The sequence below is a fragment of the Simochromis diagramma genome, unplaced genomic scaffold (assembly GCF_900408965.1).
Source record: "Simochromis diagramma unplaced genomic scaffold, fSimDia1.1 OVJJ01000321.1, whole genome shotgun sequence".
Lineage (NCBI taxonomy): Eukaryota > Metazoa > Chordata > Actinopteri > Cichliformes > Cichlidae > Simochromis > Simochromis diagramma.
Genome location: NW_024386772.1, coordinates 636,315 through 653,296, shown reverse-complemented (window position 1 = coordinate 653,296; position 16,982 = coordinate 636,315). Strand labels below are relative to the sequence as shown.

The 16,982-nt window shown below is 39.3% G+C and overlaps 1 protein-coding gene across 1 annotated transcript; it reads left to right on the top strand.

Moving 5' to 3' along the window:
* Positions 1–9,351: 9,351 nt before the first annotated feature.
* On the top strand, positions 9,352–16,244 carry ctsd (cathepsin D). The gene is made up of 9 exons (XM_040041275.1): positions 9,352–9,519; positions 11,856–12,012; positions 13,195–13,318; positions 13,462–13,580; positions 13,654–13,853; positions 14,235–14,357; positions 15,079–15,223; positions 15,338–15,436; positions 15,704–16,244. The coding sequence occupies exons 1-9, from the start codon at positions 9,458–9,460 to the stop codon at positions 15,863–15,865; spliced, it is 1,191 nt and encodes a 396-aa protein (XP_039897209.1). The 5' UTR covers positions 9,352–9,457; the 3' UTR covers positions 15,866–16,244.
* Positions 16,245–16,982: the final 738 nt, after the last annotated feature.

Here is a 16,982-nt window from a genome sequence, read left to right as displayed (position 1 = left end):
CATTTGATCATACATAATGTTCACCTAAGTGATGGTGAGGTTTTTTTTTTAAATATTTTTAGATGAGCTTGATGTACCCAGTAATGGGTAGTTCTGTTTTTCTTACAAATAGCATTTTATAATGTAAGACAATAGAATTGTGTAGTGCAGTGAATATTTCCACAGGATTGTGTAACATCATTAAGTCATGAATTCACCCATTTAAAGAGATTTTCAAGCTATAAATTGTGTATGTGTCATTTTGGCCAGTTTTATAAATTTATAACAGTTTTTATTATACTTACATGACATATTTATTTTTAATGTAAATCTTATTACTGTTAAAGCTGGATTACTAATTCAATATTTGTGATTTACAGCTGTAATCAGTGCCACATTTTTTTTTTTACCACTTTTTATGTATTTCCTGTTTTTATGCCAGAATTTATATGTTTTGTCCTCAGTGGGTCTTAACTGTTACTGAGCTTACATTGTTGAAGCTAAGCATATATGTTTAGTCACTTTGCCTTGTTGGAGACTATTATTTTCTGAATCTTCAGTTATGCTGATGTTACAGCAGCACCACTGGATAAGTCTGACTGGACTGGACGTTGATAAGTGTTGCAGATTTATAATTGTATTTGTATCGAAGTGTCAGTCTCTGTACTTTGAATTAGAAATGTTTCCAAACAGATGTTCCTTTAAGTTTACATGTATTCGTCTTTTTATTTATTTATATATTTAAATATGATTTGAAAGACAAAAGTCCTGTAATGTCCTCCAATAAATGTTTAACCTCCTGAGGCCTAAGTGGCCATCTGTGACGACCCCAGCCTTCAAACTAGTTTTTTTCATTTTTGTGTTTATTACGCAAGATAGATATGCAAAACACGGATGACAGAAGTTTTCCAAAAATGGTCCTAAACAGACCCACCACATTTCAAAACATACTAATCACAGCCTAAACTTAGACTTAAACTCACTTAAAAAGGTTCACAAACAATCCAAAAAAGTCTAAAGTTTTGACCTTATGTCTGCATTATGGAGTCATTCTTGGATTACAGGAGACAGTGGGACGGCCTAAATCCACAACAGATGTGTCTTCCTAGGTGCTGGAACAAGTTGTCTGCCAGATACCTCGAAGTATCCAGGAGCGCTGGTGCTGCTTTAAAGGCAAAAGATCTCTAGTCAAATATTAATTCCACAACGTTTTCTGTTTACTTCACAGTAAAAGATAATCCTTGCATTATTTATGAAAGCATTCTCACTTTTCTTTTAGTGCCTATAACATTTTCACTGTGCAAACATTCTGTGTGTATTTATAGGTTGTTGTCCCAGATCCCAGCCACTGAATGTTTGACTCCACAGCCAAACTTCCTCTGTTCCACTCAGTTGGAACAGAGGCCAGTCTCTGGCCAGTTCACTTCGTTTTCTGTCCATCTGCTGGCAGATTTGTTTTTATGTGATGACTAGAATAAAGAACTGAGAGCTTGCCACTGTGAGACCCACTCATAGAACAGAGCCTTCTAGAAGCTGTTATCACATCTCTGTGAACTGTAACTACATGCTGCAGCATTAACACGTCTTTAAACTGGAGCAAAGCAGCCGACGCTCTGGTTTGGCTGCAGGCACCGAAGGCTTTGCCTTGGTAAAAAAGTTTGTTGATGTGTGAATCAGTTTGTGTGCACTCTGTGCGTACTTACTTTTACGTATTAGCCACAAGCAGAGTGACTCAGACAGGTCAATCAGCAGTTAAGCACAAACATGCTGTTGCAATCATGTTTGTTCACAGAGTCTCATGCATGTTGGTTAGTTTCAACTTAAGACCCACGTTCCTCTTTGTTGCTTTGTTTTATCACGTTTTCTCGTGATTTTCCAGACCTTTCCCTCAACCCTGAGAACAGGAAGTCATTTTTGCAGTTTGGAATCACATGATTTGCCTGCGTGGAACATTCAAAAATGCTGACAATATTAAACCGTCTTTGTTGCAAGTTTCAGTGATGACTCGTTCCATTTAAAAGGTTTCTCTTTGGTCTCTGTCTGACTTTGTCCGCTTCATATATACAGTGGCTTGCAAAAGTATTCGGCCCCCTTGAACTTTTCCACATTTTGTCACATTACAGCCACAAACATGAATCAATTATATTGGAATTCCAGGTGAAAGACCAACACAAAGTGGTGCACACGTGAGAAGTGGAACGAAAATCATACATGATTCCAAACATTTTTTTACAAATAAATAACTTAACAGTGGGGTGTGTGTAATTATTCAGCCCCCTGAGTCAATACTTTGTGGAACCACCTTTTGCTGCAATTCCAGCTGCCAGTCTTTTAGGGTCTGTCTCTACCAGCTTTGCACATCTACAGACTGAAATCTTTGCCCATTCTTCTTTGCAAAACAGGTCCAGCTCAGTCAGATTAGATGGACAGCGTTTGTCAACAGCAGTTTTAAGATCTTGCCACAGATTCTTGATTGGATTTAGATCTGGACTTTGACTGGGCCATTCTAACACATGGATATGTTTTGTTTTAAACCATCCCATTGTTTCCTGGCTTTATGTTTAGGATCGTTGTCCTGCTGGAAGGTGAACCTCCGCCCCAGTCTCAAGTCTTTTGCAGACTCCAAGAGGTTTTCTTCCAAGATTGCCCTGTATTTGGCTCCATCCATCTTCCCATCAACTCTGACCAGCTTCCCTGTCCCTGCTGAAGAGAAGCACCCCCAGAGCATGATGCTGCCACCACAATATTTGACAGTGGGGATGGTGTGTTCAGAGTGATGTGCAGTGTTAGTTTTCCACCACACATAGCGTTTTGCATTTTAGCCAAAAAGTTCCATTTTGGTCTCATCTGACCAGAGCACCTTCTTCCACATGTTTGCTGTGTCCCCCACATGGCTTGTGGCAAACTGCAAACGGGACTTTTTATGGTTTTCTGTTAACAATGGCTTTCTTCTTGCCACTCTTCCATAAAGGCCAACTTTGTGCAGTGCACGACTAATAGTTCTCCTATGGACAGATTCCCCCACCTGAGCTGTAGATCTCTGCAGCTCGTCCAGAGTCACCATGGGCCTCTTGGCTGCATTTCTGATCAGCGCTCTCCCTGTTCGGCCTGTGAGTTTAGGTGGACGGCTATGTCTTGGTAGGTTTACAGTTGTGCCATACTTCTTCCATTTCTGAATGATTGCTTGAACATTGCTGAATGATTGCTTTTTGTAGCCTAAGCCTGCTTTAGATTTCTCAAGAACTTTATCCCTGACCTGTCTGGTGTGTTCTTTAGACTTCATGGTGTTGTTGCTCCCAATATTCTCTTAGACAACCTCTGAGGCCGTCACAGAGCAGCTGTATTTGTACTGACATTAGATTACACACAGGTGCACTCTATTTAGTCATTAGCACTCATCAGGCAATGTCTATGGGCAACTCCAAAGGGGCTGAATAATTACGCACACCCCACTGTTAAGTTATTTATTTGTAAAAAATGTTTGGAATCATGTATGATTTTCGTTCCACTTCTCACGTGTGCACCACTTTGTGTTGGTCTTTCACGTGGAATTCCAATAAAATTGATTCGTGTTTGTGGCTGTAATGTGACAAAATGTGGAAAAGTTCAAGGGGGCCGAATACTTTTGTAAGCCACTGTATATGATGAACTCACCATTCCCAAAGTCAAGCGTGCTGCAGCCCACTTAAAGAATAGAACATCCCACAGGGCCCACCCAATCTTAAATCTTCAAGTTAAAGTGGGGTATTTCCTCATGCATTTTACTGAAAAAACACAAATAACACAGCCTGTTGGGTGTAAATGCGACCCCATGAAAGTGTTAAGGCCAATGTGTCAGCGAGTACATTTATCAGTCATGTTCAGTCATCACGATTATTATAGACATGCAGCTCCCCTGAAGTAACTCCACAATATCTTGGAAATAGATGCTGACATCTCGTGCTGGTGCTGAAATCTGCAATCACAGTCAGTGTAGTAGAAAAGTTTCTTTCACATTCTTGGAAGTGCCACTGTGTTTGAAGTTCCAAGAATTAAAAAAAAAAAAGTTTTAATGCTGTTTAACCTCAAAGACAACACAAAAACTTGGCCTTGGCTCAGAAATACATAACCAGCATAATATTTACAATTGAGCAGTATGCTAAACATCAGCAGGAAGATGGCACTTGATAGTCTGGTGTAAATTATTGGATTGAGGACCCCTGCTGAGGGTGTCTTTATGACATCTGGCAGACACTCGCTGCCATGACATTTAAAGACCAAAGTCTCCGATAGCAGATTGGTTTAATTCAGGAAAATGTCCATTGCTCTGGGAGAAAAACGTCTGTTTTTAGACATGCTATAAAGAAGCAAAGGATCAAAATCAGAACCACTAAACCTCCGTTAGACTAGAGAAAATTGTATAACTACAGGTCTTAGGCTAAAAGGGGAAAAGGAGAGGTGTGCCAAGCAGGGTTTCCAAGAAGTGTGGAATCAGGGCCTGTTAGGCATGGATACTGCCAGCATTGCAAAATAGTATCAGCATAATTGACAAAAGGCTAGACCCATAACTGACTGCTACAGCAGAGACTACGTTCTGGCAAAGATGAGGCGGTGGGGCAGAACAATTCAAAGAGAATTGATTGTAGAAGTAGCTGCCACTGCTGCTGTTCAGGCTGTAGTGCACACCTGCAATCCTGTAATCAAGCACAGACCAAGATAGAAAGAAAGAAAAGGAAACTGCAGGAACAGCAGGAGAGGAGATATAAGAGTTATGCACCAGTGGTCTATTGTATTGTGAATGACTTCAGCCTAATCTAAATGATTGATATAGATTGAAAGCACAAAACCATAAGAGCTGAAACACTGAAGGATCCAGCTGTCATACAACAACACAGCAGCAGTACTTCCTTACTTTGTAACAACAGTGTTCATGGCAAAATGGTAACATGGTAACATTCCAAATAGAGACCAAAGCAGACGTACAGCACAACTGTTGTGCTGGTCTGACTGCACAACAGCTGTGCTGTTATTAAATGTTTACAGTATAATACCAGCGTAACGCTCTGCAGACTGTCGCATGCAAAATGCAAGACACATGCGAAGGACAACTCAGACTTGTGTCTGGATCCGTTTGTTTTTTTCAAACTCGGACAAAAAGTCATTTCAAAATGAAGTTTTACATTTGTTTCTTAATGAAGGATTTGGTGTATAAAATGTTGGGAGTAATGCAGTTACAGTTTCTCTCAAGCGCTCTCCAGCTGCTCTAACAAATGAAGAAATCTTCATTTGTTAGAAATCGTCATCTTACTCTGGGGTGACATGCCACTGAAATCCTCCCATTTGAGAAGCGAGTCGTGTTATCAGTTAAAAATTATAGTTCACAGAATTTTTCATTATTTCTGTTTGACCTTTAATATCATCTAACATTATTTACTGGAGTTCTGAAACATTCACAGATTTTATGTAGATTACATCTTGCATCGCAAAAGACTATTTTTCAATTCAGTTCAATTACATATAGACAGCGCCAACTCACAACAACAGTCGCCTCAAGGTGCTTTATATTGTAAGAGAGACCCTACAATAATAAGACTACTTCTTATAGTTGATGTAGTATGATAATGTCGTAAGATCTTCCTAGCAGCTTTATTAAATGAGAAGGACACAGTGTTGGTTATGATAAATAAGGCTCACTTATGTGCTGTAACATTTTCTACATGTTGGATTTTCTTTGTTACTATGTGCTGCAACTATGTTAGACAAGAAGAAAGAGCCTGTCTGTGTCTGTGTGATCTTAAAATAGCTCATCAGCAAGGTTTGATTTCACACAGAGGGAGAGCAGACGCTGGATGGTCTGTGATTTGTGGGGAGAGGAAGCCACTAGCTGCCAAACGTCGGCATTACAGGAATCCCACTAAGCCCCTATTCTCCAGCTGACACAACAATGACCTTCAGTAAAGGATTTAATGTGTCACGTCTCAAGCTACAGACTGAGACCGAGGATAAAATGATTTGCAAGGCAGAAAGTGTTTGTGCCAGTGTCCAATAGATTTTTATTATTACAAAAGAATAAATAAATTATAACAAAAGCCTTCAGAAATGTCAGTCCTGTAATAAACTATGAAAAAAATATTTCACTTTATTGTCCAGCTATAAATAAACTAAGAAATTAAAGCGAGTGATGCATTTGGAGATAAAATTGAGAAAAATTCATTTTTCCAATATATAATTTATTTGTGAAGGATTATTTGTGGTTGTCCAGAATGTAAAAATCTGATACCAGCGTAATTTACTTGTTGCCTGTCTGAACTGTAGTGAAAACAAAATAAATTTACTATGATTAATATGACTATGAAATAATGTAAAAGTGATAAAAAAAAAACTTTGATGCTGTTTCATACTTTTATTACAGTATGATGATGTCAGCCTGTTATTGTGAAACCGTGACGTCGTAGGGAGTCATACAGAAAAAATAAAAATTGTGTTGTACAGCCTGCTTCATGTTCTTTCATATGACATATTATTTAATAAGCTTTCTTGATTTTTTTTTTCCAAGGTCAACTTTGACCCTGGGCACTAACAGTGAAGGTCAAGGTCAAATTCTTAGCCAGCCTGGGTACTTATGCCCCCCACGGCCTAGTGTACTGTTTGAAGACAATTAATAACAAACTGTGGGTAACATAAAGTTTTTACTAATTTTCATATTTAATGTGACCTTGACCTCACCAGAATTAAATCAACTTGAGCTGTCATTGCTATTATTGTTGTTATCTGCTATCACACAAGATTTGAAATATCTTGAAAACTGGACATTGGCTTGCTAAGAAAAACAGACAAACATACAAAACCGATAACACACTCACACCCTTGGGAAAAATTCACTCATTTAAATCTTTATTGATGAAAGACTGGATAAGAAAAACACATACGGTCAACTGTACAACTGATGGATGGAAATGATTCAATATGTGAATGGAATAATTAATTTGGAAAGAATGAACAACTTTGTTTTAGCAGGATCTTTGTTACAAACTTGTTGAATCTTTTCAGAAATTCTGCAAATAACTTTGTAAATGTTTTGTACAATTAGAAGACAGCCATGTGAAGTTGGCAATCCTGCATTGCATGTGCTGAACACTGCGTTTTAAATAGTATATTGTAATATGTAGTGTGTAAATGAATGCTCAGTAGTGTTAGTTTTACTAGCTGTGTGGAGGCAGTGACACCACCAAGTGCTTTTGAGCACAAAACAGTTTTGATTTGTTTTCAAAGGTTTTGCCAAAAGAGATTTTTTGTGATTGTAGATTGAAACAAAAAACTATTAGCATGTGACTTCCAAGAGTACTGTTCATATCACTTTTTATATAAAAGCACCTTAACACATTTTTGAGGGAAAAACAATGCCGACTCTACAACACATATGCAGAAGTGGTTTCATGTTGGGTCTTGTGACACGTTCCAACAGTCAGAGGACTGGTTCATGGTCTGATTGCTCAAAAAGCAGTGATTGACCATCAGCATTCACAAACTGTAAAACCTTTTGTTTGAAAGTAAAGGTCTGATTATTTCTTAATGTTTGAATGGCTTCTGTAAAGATGTGAACTGATATGCTTAAAAGGACTAGCACAATGTAAGGTTAAATTACAATTTTTTGTAAAATTGTGCTTAATGAGTAATTAACACCAAAAAGTCAATATATTACACTCGGCTAATCCTTTCAGTACTTACTAGTGATGTGTCGGTCGCGAACGAAACGGCTCTTAGAGATGACTCTTTGAAGTGAATGACACGAGCCGGCTCCTTATCAAGAGCCATGGGGGTTTTTTTCTCTTTCTCTCACCCTCTCTCTCGCACTTTTTTCCCCGCTTCACTCCGCACGCGAGCCTTCTGCTTTGCGCTGAGCAGAGGGGGGAGGGGCAGTAGTTACACTCGCAGTAGCACAGGAACAGAGCAGGAGGGAGAGAGAGAGAAAGAGAGCCAGGGACAACAACATCACATTAGAAAGGTATAGTAATCATCCACAACTATTTTCAGTTGCAGATAAAGGATTCAGAAAGTTTATTCATGCAGGTCCATATGACAGAGAATGTGCATCTTCTTTTTGTTTTCATATTTTTTCATATTTATATTTAATTGTGTTGTGGTTTGCAGTGTTTTGTGTTGTTTCACTTTAAATTTGTTTAAAAGGAAAAAGCTGAAAATTTAAATAGTTAAAAGTTGAACTGTGAATAGTTGGTTTTTGTATTATATGATTTATTTATTACATTTTATGTGGAGTGAATAAATAAAAGTATATTTATGGTGGCCCCTACAGACAAAGCACATACAAACTCCGAAACATGTACAAACTCCAAAACACGTACAAACTCCAAAGCACATACAAACTCCAAAACACGTACAAACTCCAAAACACGTAGAAACACAACAACATTCAAACTCAATTCAACATTATGCACTCCACACTGTATATAAATGCCACTTGTTTTGCACATATTCAACTCTGTATATTTTTATATATTTTATTATTATTATTATTATTACTATTATTATTATTATTATTTTTTTTTACTATTTAATTTGTAAAATGTGTATATACACACACACACACACACACACACACACACACACAGGAAAATATTTAATATACACATCCAGAAATGCATACACTATTATATATTGTACATATATTTATTAGTTTCAGGTTGGCCATTCTTGTATTTTGCTCGTTTGTGTTGTTGTGTTTGCACATCTCTGTTGCTTGTGGGGCTCGCACACAAGAATTTCACTCGCATGTGCTGTGCCAGTGTGCCTGCACATGTGATGTGACAATAAAAGTGATTTGATTTGATTTGATTTGATTTGAAACTCCAAAACACGTAGAAACACAACAGAAGTGCAGGATGCTAGGGGCAGTGTTGAGCTTTTGTTACCTAGTGGCTACACAAGCCAGGACGTACCAACGACCGGATTTGGTGTGTGGTAATAACAGGTAAATGAACATTTTTTTAATTATTTGAATATACATGAGTGCTTGTGTATAAATACACAAACAACACACATATGCTTCCAACTGTGTAATTTAAGGGATCTAGGCAGCTGTTTTGGAAGTTCAGTTAACGCTAGAAATGTGTTTTGGAGTTTGTACGTGTTTTGTCTCTAGGGGCCACTGTATATATTTAGATATAAACATATATAAATAAAACCACGGTTTTTTTTTTACATTAGTAATTCCTTTTGTGCATAATTTTATATTATTGTTAATAATAAATTAATTAAAGCAACAAAACAACCTGAAGAGTCAATTTGGAGCCAAAAGAGCCGGTTCTCTAAAAATTAAAACTTCCTACTTCCGCTGACAAACCGGAAAAAAAACGGAAGTGACTTCATTTTTGGGCAGGTGACTACCGTCAGCTGATAAAAGTCGGCTGTTTGTGGTCAACAAGGCGAAGTGCTCAGTCATTGTTGTGGAGTGTGTTTCTGTGATTTTCCAGCCGTTACAATGAGGACCTTATTCCTGTTTGTCATCGCAGTGTTAGCCTTGACTAACGACGCCTTGGTGCGGTAAGGGAAATATTCCGTTTGTTAGCCTCCTGTTATTTCGGCTGGACTCACTGCTAGCTCCTCTGTAATGCAACTTACCATGAATAACACTGCAATACGCGACAGTCAGGCTGTGCTTCATAGGAGCTGTTTTTGGTAGCAGGCAGCCAGCTTTATTCTTACATTTATTCAGCTTGTTTTAGCTAACAAGCCCGCATCGTCTCCCGTGTGCTCATGGTATTCTCTTTGTCTGTTGGTCTTGTGACTTGTGGCTAAACCAGTTGCCCCCCCGTCGCCCAAACACACAGCTGTTTATCAGCGGAAAGCAAAGACGCTTCCAGAAAATTCAGACGTAATTAATCATTTATTATGGCTCACTTTCGTCGGGTAAAGTAAACTAGGTTGGCCGGTAGAACAACATGGCGTGTAGAAGGCTCTCAAATTGAAAACAGCTGTAATTAATACACCTGAGCTTTATCTGCACTAACATGTCAAAACGCCTACTGTGCGAACTGTGCCTGTTACAGGTGTTTTTCTTCCTGCCTGGGAGCTGTTAAAAGCGCCACAGTGAAGCTAAATGTCTTTGTGTTTACTTTGGGTCTAATAATAATAATAAGTGTATAAGTGCTAAACAGACATGCGCAGACAGACACGAAAACTATATTTATAACACAAACAGATCTATAGATGAATATATAGGGAGGGAGGTGCCGGTATGAAGGAATGCTGAAAGAAATATATTTACAATCCTATTCAGTAACAACTACTGCCATAAAATCATGATCCAAGACGTGAGTTGAAGAACAAAGTAAGCCCACTAGTTCAGTATTAAAACAGGTTTTGGTATTTATGAAAATCGAATTTCTCGGTCCCTCCTTTATACTTACTACCACATCTATTACTGCTACTAATATTAGTACCATTGTCGTTAATAGGAATAAATGTAGGAATAATAATAATAAGACATTATTACTAAGTGTGAATTTAGACCTAAATTAGGGCTAACATGGAAGAATTATATGTGATAGGTGAAGTCACATGTATTTAATACGTAGTATAAAGGAATATTTGGAATATTTAGATTGAGAAGAATGACTTTTATCCATTTTAAATTATACATTAAATTAAGCAGGGCTCAGATTCTGAGTAGAGTTAATCGACAGCCTGTTTTCTGACTTTCTCAGATTTTCTGTTGTTGGTAATTAATTGTCAGATGAACATTAAAAACTCAGTATGGGATTTTGTTGTACGTCTTGGTTTTAAGCGTAGCAGTAAGATGGTGATTAGTGTTTCCTGAAGCCTTTGGGTCACATGTTTGTTTCCTGCATAGCTACAGTAAAATAGAGGGACTTTCAGTAGAAGGGTTTACGCCTAGTTTACATTTACAGAAGCAATGAACCCTACTAGCATTTTCATTTCAAGAGGGCAGAAGAAATATTTTTTTAAAGTTGATCATGTCATGCTTGCCTTATGGGTGGTGCACATTTTTGCAGCCCTGTTGCAGAACATTTTGTAGATAAGATGTGGCCCACTTGCTACTTCCTTATCTGCAAGGCGTTAGTATTAAAATGTGTTAATATTTCACAAAGGAAACTCGATGGACTGAAGATTTGCTCTTTTTTCCCCCCGTGGTTTAAACTTGATAGAAGACGTACTTTTAAAATTGTCACTGGACAGGTTGTTTGTGGTTGTGCAGTGTGAGCAGAGAAGGTTGAGCTTCACTGTTAAAAGTGAACACAACATCGACCTGAGGGTGGGGTCGATGTTGTGTTCGACCCCACACAACATCGACTGTACATCAGTACAGCCGTGTTGTACTGATGTAACTCTCTCTGGTAATTAACGCTAAGTAATGGATTAATAGTTGAACTAATATCGCTCACCAAAACTGAAGCACAGAGTTTCCATGAAAATGTAGAAAATACTCCAAGAGCACAAATACAGGCAACAGGTGCAGTTCAGGGGCTTGAATTTGCAGAGGTGAGGCCACAGCACACAGTTACTGGCTACAGCTTATAGTGCTGGCACTGGGGAAAGTGGCTTCACCCCTAATGTTAGTAATTAACAAAATCATAATGAGTGATTTATTCTTTTGATTTTAAAAAAAAGGAACTTATGCAAATCTTTTGTGAAGGCAGAAACTGGAGTTTTTCAGGAGGCCCAGGAGGTAGCTGCCTTCACGGCTAAGCTCACAGGGAGGCTAAAGCTTTGGTGTGCTTCTAAACGTGTCGCCACACTTTCTGAACCAACTGAACACGAAATGTTACATTTCTGCAGATCACAGATGTAGGCATTCAGACTTGTGTTATGTCACTGCAAATGAACAGAGCAGTCTAATTTTGTTTTCCTCTTTTCAGAATTCCCTTAAAGAAATTCCGTTCCATCAGACGTGAATTGACCGACTCGGGGAAAGGAATCAAGGAGCTTGTGGCTGACAAACACTCCCTTAAGTACAACTTTGGCTTCCCCTCGAGTAACGGACCCACTCCAGAAACCCTTAAGAACTACCTTGATGTAAGCGTCACTCTCCAAACTGGCAACCTTAAAGTCTTCACTTTCCTTAATGCACTTTTCACAAGTTTAAAACCCTCGCAGGGAGAGCCACAACAAAGGTCTTCTTGTGCTGTGGCTGCCTCAGCCTTCCTCTGTAAATCCTCCAGCAGTTTGGAAAAATAGGCTCGTCTGTCAGGCAGAGTCATTCCCAGCAAACACATTATATTTTTTAACAAGGCTGATTCACAGTGAGAGACTGAGAGACACAAGAGGAACAGGGACTATCTGACAGCTGACTCATTGATCTGGAAGCTGCAGGATCCTAATGAGCCTACAGAAGACTGGTTAGCACTGTTTTACTCAACACATCGTGGAATCAGTTCTTTTGTCTTCAAATACTCAGTCAGCTTTTATAGGTTATAAAGAGACACAAAAACCAGACTTACAATTTTGAGTAGACCAAAAACATCAATGTTTAAACAAAAACTAAAGCTAATAATAACCGTTATAACAGGACGAATCTATAACATGACAGTTGCTCTGTATTAGTTTCAGCCTAATCTACCCAGAAAACAGGGAGGTTTAAATGGTTTTTCTTTTATATAATCAAACCAAAAGTGAAATTATTAATTGTCTTCTTGTTATCTATCATAAGAAAACTGCTGCTTGCTGTCTGCTCATGAGTTTTAGTATTCCTGCTGCTTTTCCATCATAGTTTGACATTTGTGTCCCTGCAAGACTGAAACGTGAGAGTCTTCACAGACAAACCTAAACTGTGAACAGCCAAAATCAATCGCTGGAGCAATCAAAGGAACGCGACTTCTACATTTTGCTCAGAAAAAGGAAGCGTTGTGTGACCGCAGTGACTGGGCAGAAATGTCGACACTATTTTGCAATGAAGGTTTCGATCTGAGAGATTTTGTGTCACATGAAATGGAAGTTTGCTTCATGTCCTGAATTTATGGGGTAGTCATTTCTTTTGTGTAGCAGCTGATTTACTGCCATGACTCACTTCTTATTTGACCTGCGTCCTAATAACATGTGCTGATACTGACAGACGTAAAAACAGGCTGGCTCACTTTTACATGTACGATGAGACTTTGTTGTAGACCTGGTCCTCTTTAGGTTACTATAACAGAAGATCAGCTGCATAGTTCTTCTTTCAGCTCAGCTAACTGATCGATTTCTTCCTTTTCCATCCAGGCCCAGTATTATGGCGAGATTACCCTGGGAACCCCTCCTCAGAAGTTTACCGTGGTGTTTGACACGGGTTCCTCCAACCTATGGGTGCCCTCTGTTCACTGCTCTTTCTTCGACATAGCATGCTGTAAGTTATCAGCTCCAAAACACAAGGCGTTCATGGCGTTGCCGTGCAGAATCAGATTACCTGTGATCACACAAGAAGATTTGTTTGAACAAACAAAGCACAGATTACAGAGACGGATTAAAATGTGTGTTTTTGTTTCTCAGGGCTTCACCACAAATATAATTCTGCAAAATCCAGCACATATGTGAAGAATGGCACTTCCTTTGCCATTCAGTATGGATCTGGCAGTTTGTCGGGCTACCTCAGTCAGGATACATGCACTGTAAGTTTCAGCGGTCCCACATTAGTGTATAGTCGGAGTCAGTTCCTTCTAATTATTCGTCCTGCTCTTTCAGATTGGAGACATATCAATAGAAAAACAGATCTTTGGAGAGGCCATCAAGCAACCCGGCGTCGCTTTCATCGCAGCAAAGTTCGACGGGATCCTCGGCATGGCCTACCCGCTCATCTCTGTGGATGGGGTGGTTCCGGTGTTTGACAACATCATGAACCAGAAGAAGGTGGAGAAGAACGTCTTTTCCTTCTACCTGAACAGGTGAGAGCAGCCGTTTCTAAGCTCAAGCTCAGAGTGTTGGGCTGCAGAGTGACCTGCTCAGAGTTCATGTTTTCTAACCTTATGTTGACGTGTTGCTGGTTAGTGTGAACAGGACACAGCTGTAAAAGACCAAGATGGACAAACAAGTGTTTTTAGTGAAGCAGTGAGCCTTGTGGGTAATGTCAGTGCCAGGTTTTTGGTACTTTTGCTATTTGTTTTATATTTGCTGTGTTTAACTGAGTGTTTTGTATACGGCTGAAGGTCTGAATGGATAATCTCTTACATAACAAGAAAATCACACGACTGTTTCTCCCTTTAAGATTAAGTGTTTTCAGACAAACACTTGGGCAGGTGCTAATATCAAAGCTTGCTGTTCATCAGGAACCCTGACACAGAACCTGGTGGTGAGCTGCTCCTGGGAGGGACCGACCCCAAATACTATGACGGTGACTTCCACTATGCCAACATCAGCCGGCAGGCCTACTGGCAGGTCCACATGGATGGGTAAAGGCTCAGATATCGTACTCATACGTGCTTAATTTCTGAAGCGATGCATAAAACATTCACCTGAAAAATGTTTATCGAGTGTTTAACAAACTTATCAGACCACCTGTCGTTAAAAACAAGAAAACCGTGTTTAAAAACTACTGAAATTCATGTTTTCATATCTAGCACATTGGACCGCTTCCAGATGTCAGAAATGAATCAAGCGTAACATTCAAGCACTAAAACATAATTCTATTTTAGCATCAGTTAGCACATGTGGGGGGGGGGATTAACCATTACAATACTGTTTAATTTAGGCACTGCTAAGCAAGCATTTCTGGTCTCATGTCTGAAGATTCACTGCTTTGCTTTGTTTTGCATCATCATCATCAGAAGTTTAATCTTTGATTTTTAGTTCTTGTTTGGACAGAACGAGATATCTGGTGGCTCAGCTTGATCACCAAAAACCCACCGAAATTGAAATTAACTTTCATGTAAGCTATGACAGAGTTTAGCCCCCTGCATCCCATATTGAATTAATGGTTATTAAAACAGTTGCATCAGTACCTGAAGTCTGAAATATGTTGGACAGCAAATGAACACAAATTGGTCAAACAGGTCAGTCTGAAGGAGTTTCAGTCAGTACGTGTTTGAACCACTTCTTCCAAAGTGATTAAAATTTAGGACATTTAGTTGAGTGTCTTCGTGTAGCATGAATATTTTTGTATGTGTTTGACAGGATGACAGTTGGCAGCCAGCTGAGTCTGTGCAAGAGCGGCTGTGAGGCCATCGTAGACACTGGGACCTCTCTAATCACTGGCCCCGCTGCCGAGGTCAAGGCCCTGCAGAAGGCCATTGGAGCCATCCCGCTCATCCAGGGAGAGGTGAGAGCAGTCCTCACCTTTAATCTGCTGAATAACACTGTGATATAAAATCCTTCAAACATCACTCACACAAATACAATACAAAACAAAGTGTTGTTGAAATTTGTGTTTTAGTACTTGGTGAACTGCAGTAAGATCCCATCGCTGCCTGTCATCACCTTCAACGTAGGCGGACAGAGCTACACTCTGACTGGAGAGCAGTATGTCCTCCAGGTGAGACTGTTTCCAGCAGAGGGCAGCAGAGCGTCCCCATCTGATGTGACAAAACAACACTGTGACTGTGTGTCGCGTCATTAAAGTCCAAACAAATGCAGTTTTGTTGGATTTAGCACAACCGGCAGAGGGCTGGCTTCATGTCTGAGGAGGGATCAGTTTGTTTTCCTCGTTCCTGCTCACGAGCGCTTCAGATTCTCTGAATTATGTAAAAGATGCTCGTTTCATGTTCACCTGTTCTTGACTTTATCTTTGTCTTCCTATTAGGAGAGTCAGGCTGGGAAGACTATTTGTCTAAGTGGCTTCATGGGATTGGACATCCCTCCACCTGCCGGGCCCCTATGGATTCTGGGAGACGTTTTCATTGGCCAGTACTACACAGTCTTCGATCGTGACAACAACAGGGTGGGCTTTGCTAAATCCAAATGAGCCCATCCTGCACTTTTGAGGAGCATGTCCAAGTGCAACGCTACAAATCTAAGCTGCACACGTTTTCTTTTGCCTTGCAATCAAACGGTATAGAGCAATAGATTTTATGGAATAGACTAAATGCACTGATCTGAACAATATGTAAGATTTCCAAGAGCAGGAGAAGCAGATAGGATACTTCGTGAGTTGTGTGATAAGTGTCTAAGAGCAGTCGATTATAAATGTCCTGCCCATTCAAGTGATCCTTTTTCTTTTTTAATCAGGGATTTGTTTTAAAAAGAACTTTTGAATTTGTATTTTTGGGAGGAAGATGGTATCTACTACTGATAGGTGTGTCTTTTAATCTGACTAGCTTCAATAAACAATTTTTAAAATATGATCCGTTTTGTGTTTTGAGTGAATTGATTTTGGGTGGTTCTTTTAAAGACACAGTCTCTGTAAGTTTTAGAAAAGTACACATTTCCACCTGTTGTCTAAAAGTCTGTTTTGAAAAGTGTTACGTCATCAGATCAGAGTTAGGGCGTTTGTGGACGCTAACTGTAAGCCATCGCCAGTGGTGCTTCACCATGAGTCATCATGACAATGGCTAAGTATGAAGCAAAGCCTCCAGTTTAATCCACTGAGGAATTTGGTGATATGCAGGGGGTGAGCTGTTGAAGCTCAAACTTTGAGCACTATTGTCTATTGTACATTTCAAAATTGTTTAAGAGCATTTTATTGAATCCTAGCTTAGAACACATCCAGACTAATCAAAGAGTCAAATTAAACTACATTTAGTACAGCTTTCTTTACCATTTGACACCGATCTTCACTGTCAAACGTTCACATCTTCTCAAACAACATGTCAGGAGTGTGAGGTGTTTTCCCATTAAAGGTTCATCAGTGTTTGTCCATAAGCCTTGTTTTATTAACTGAGTCCTACAGTATAGTATAGTAAATATTCCAGCGCGTGGATGAGGCTGACAGCTGTAGTTTGAGTTAACGGTTAGCAAATATGTTAAATATAAAAATCATCTAAATTATATTATGTTTGTAAAGACACACATTTCCACAGATTAATAAAACTGTTGCTTTGATATTAACTGAATAAGAAACTGCAAAATGTCAGTCAGTTGCC

What these genes read in the sequence shown, in the direction of transcription:
- ctsd (XM_040041275.1), top strand. Translation starts at nt 9,458, where the DNA reads ATGAGGACCTTATTCCTGTTTGTCATCGCAGTGTTAGCCTTGACTAAC. An exon ending in ACTAACGACGCCTTGGTGCG is followed by an intron (nt 9,520 to 11,855) that starts GTAAGGGAAATA and finishes TCCTCTTTTCAG; the next exon opens with AATTCCCTTAAAGAAATTCC. An exon ending in TCAGTCAGGATACATGCACT is followed by an intron (nt 13,581 to 13,653) that starts GTAAGTTTCAGC and finishes CTGCTCTTTCAG; the next exon opens with ATTGGAGACATATCAATAGA.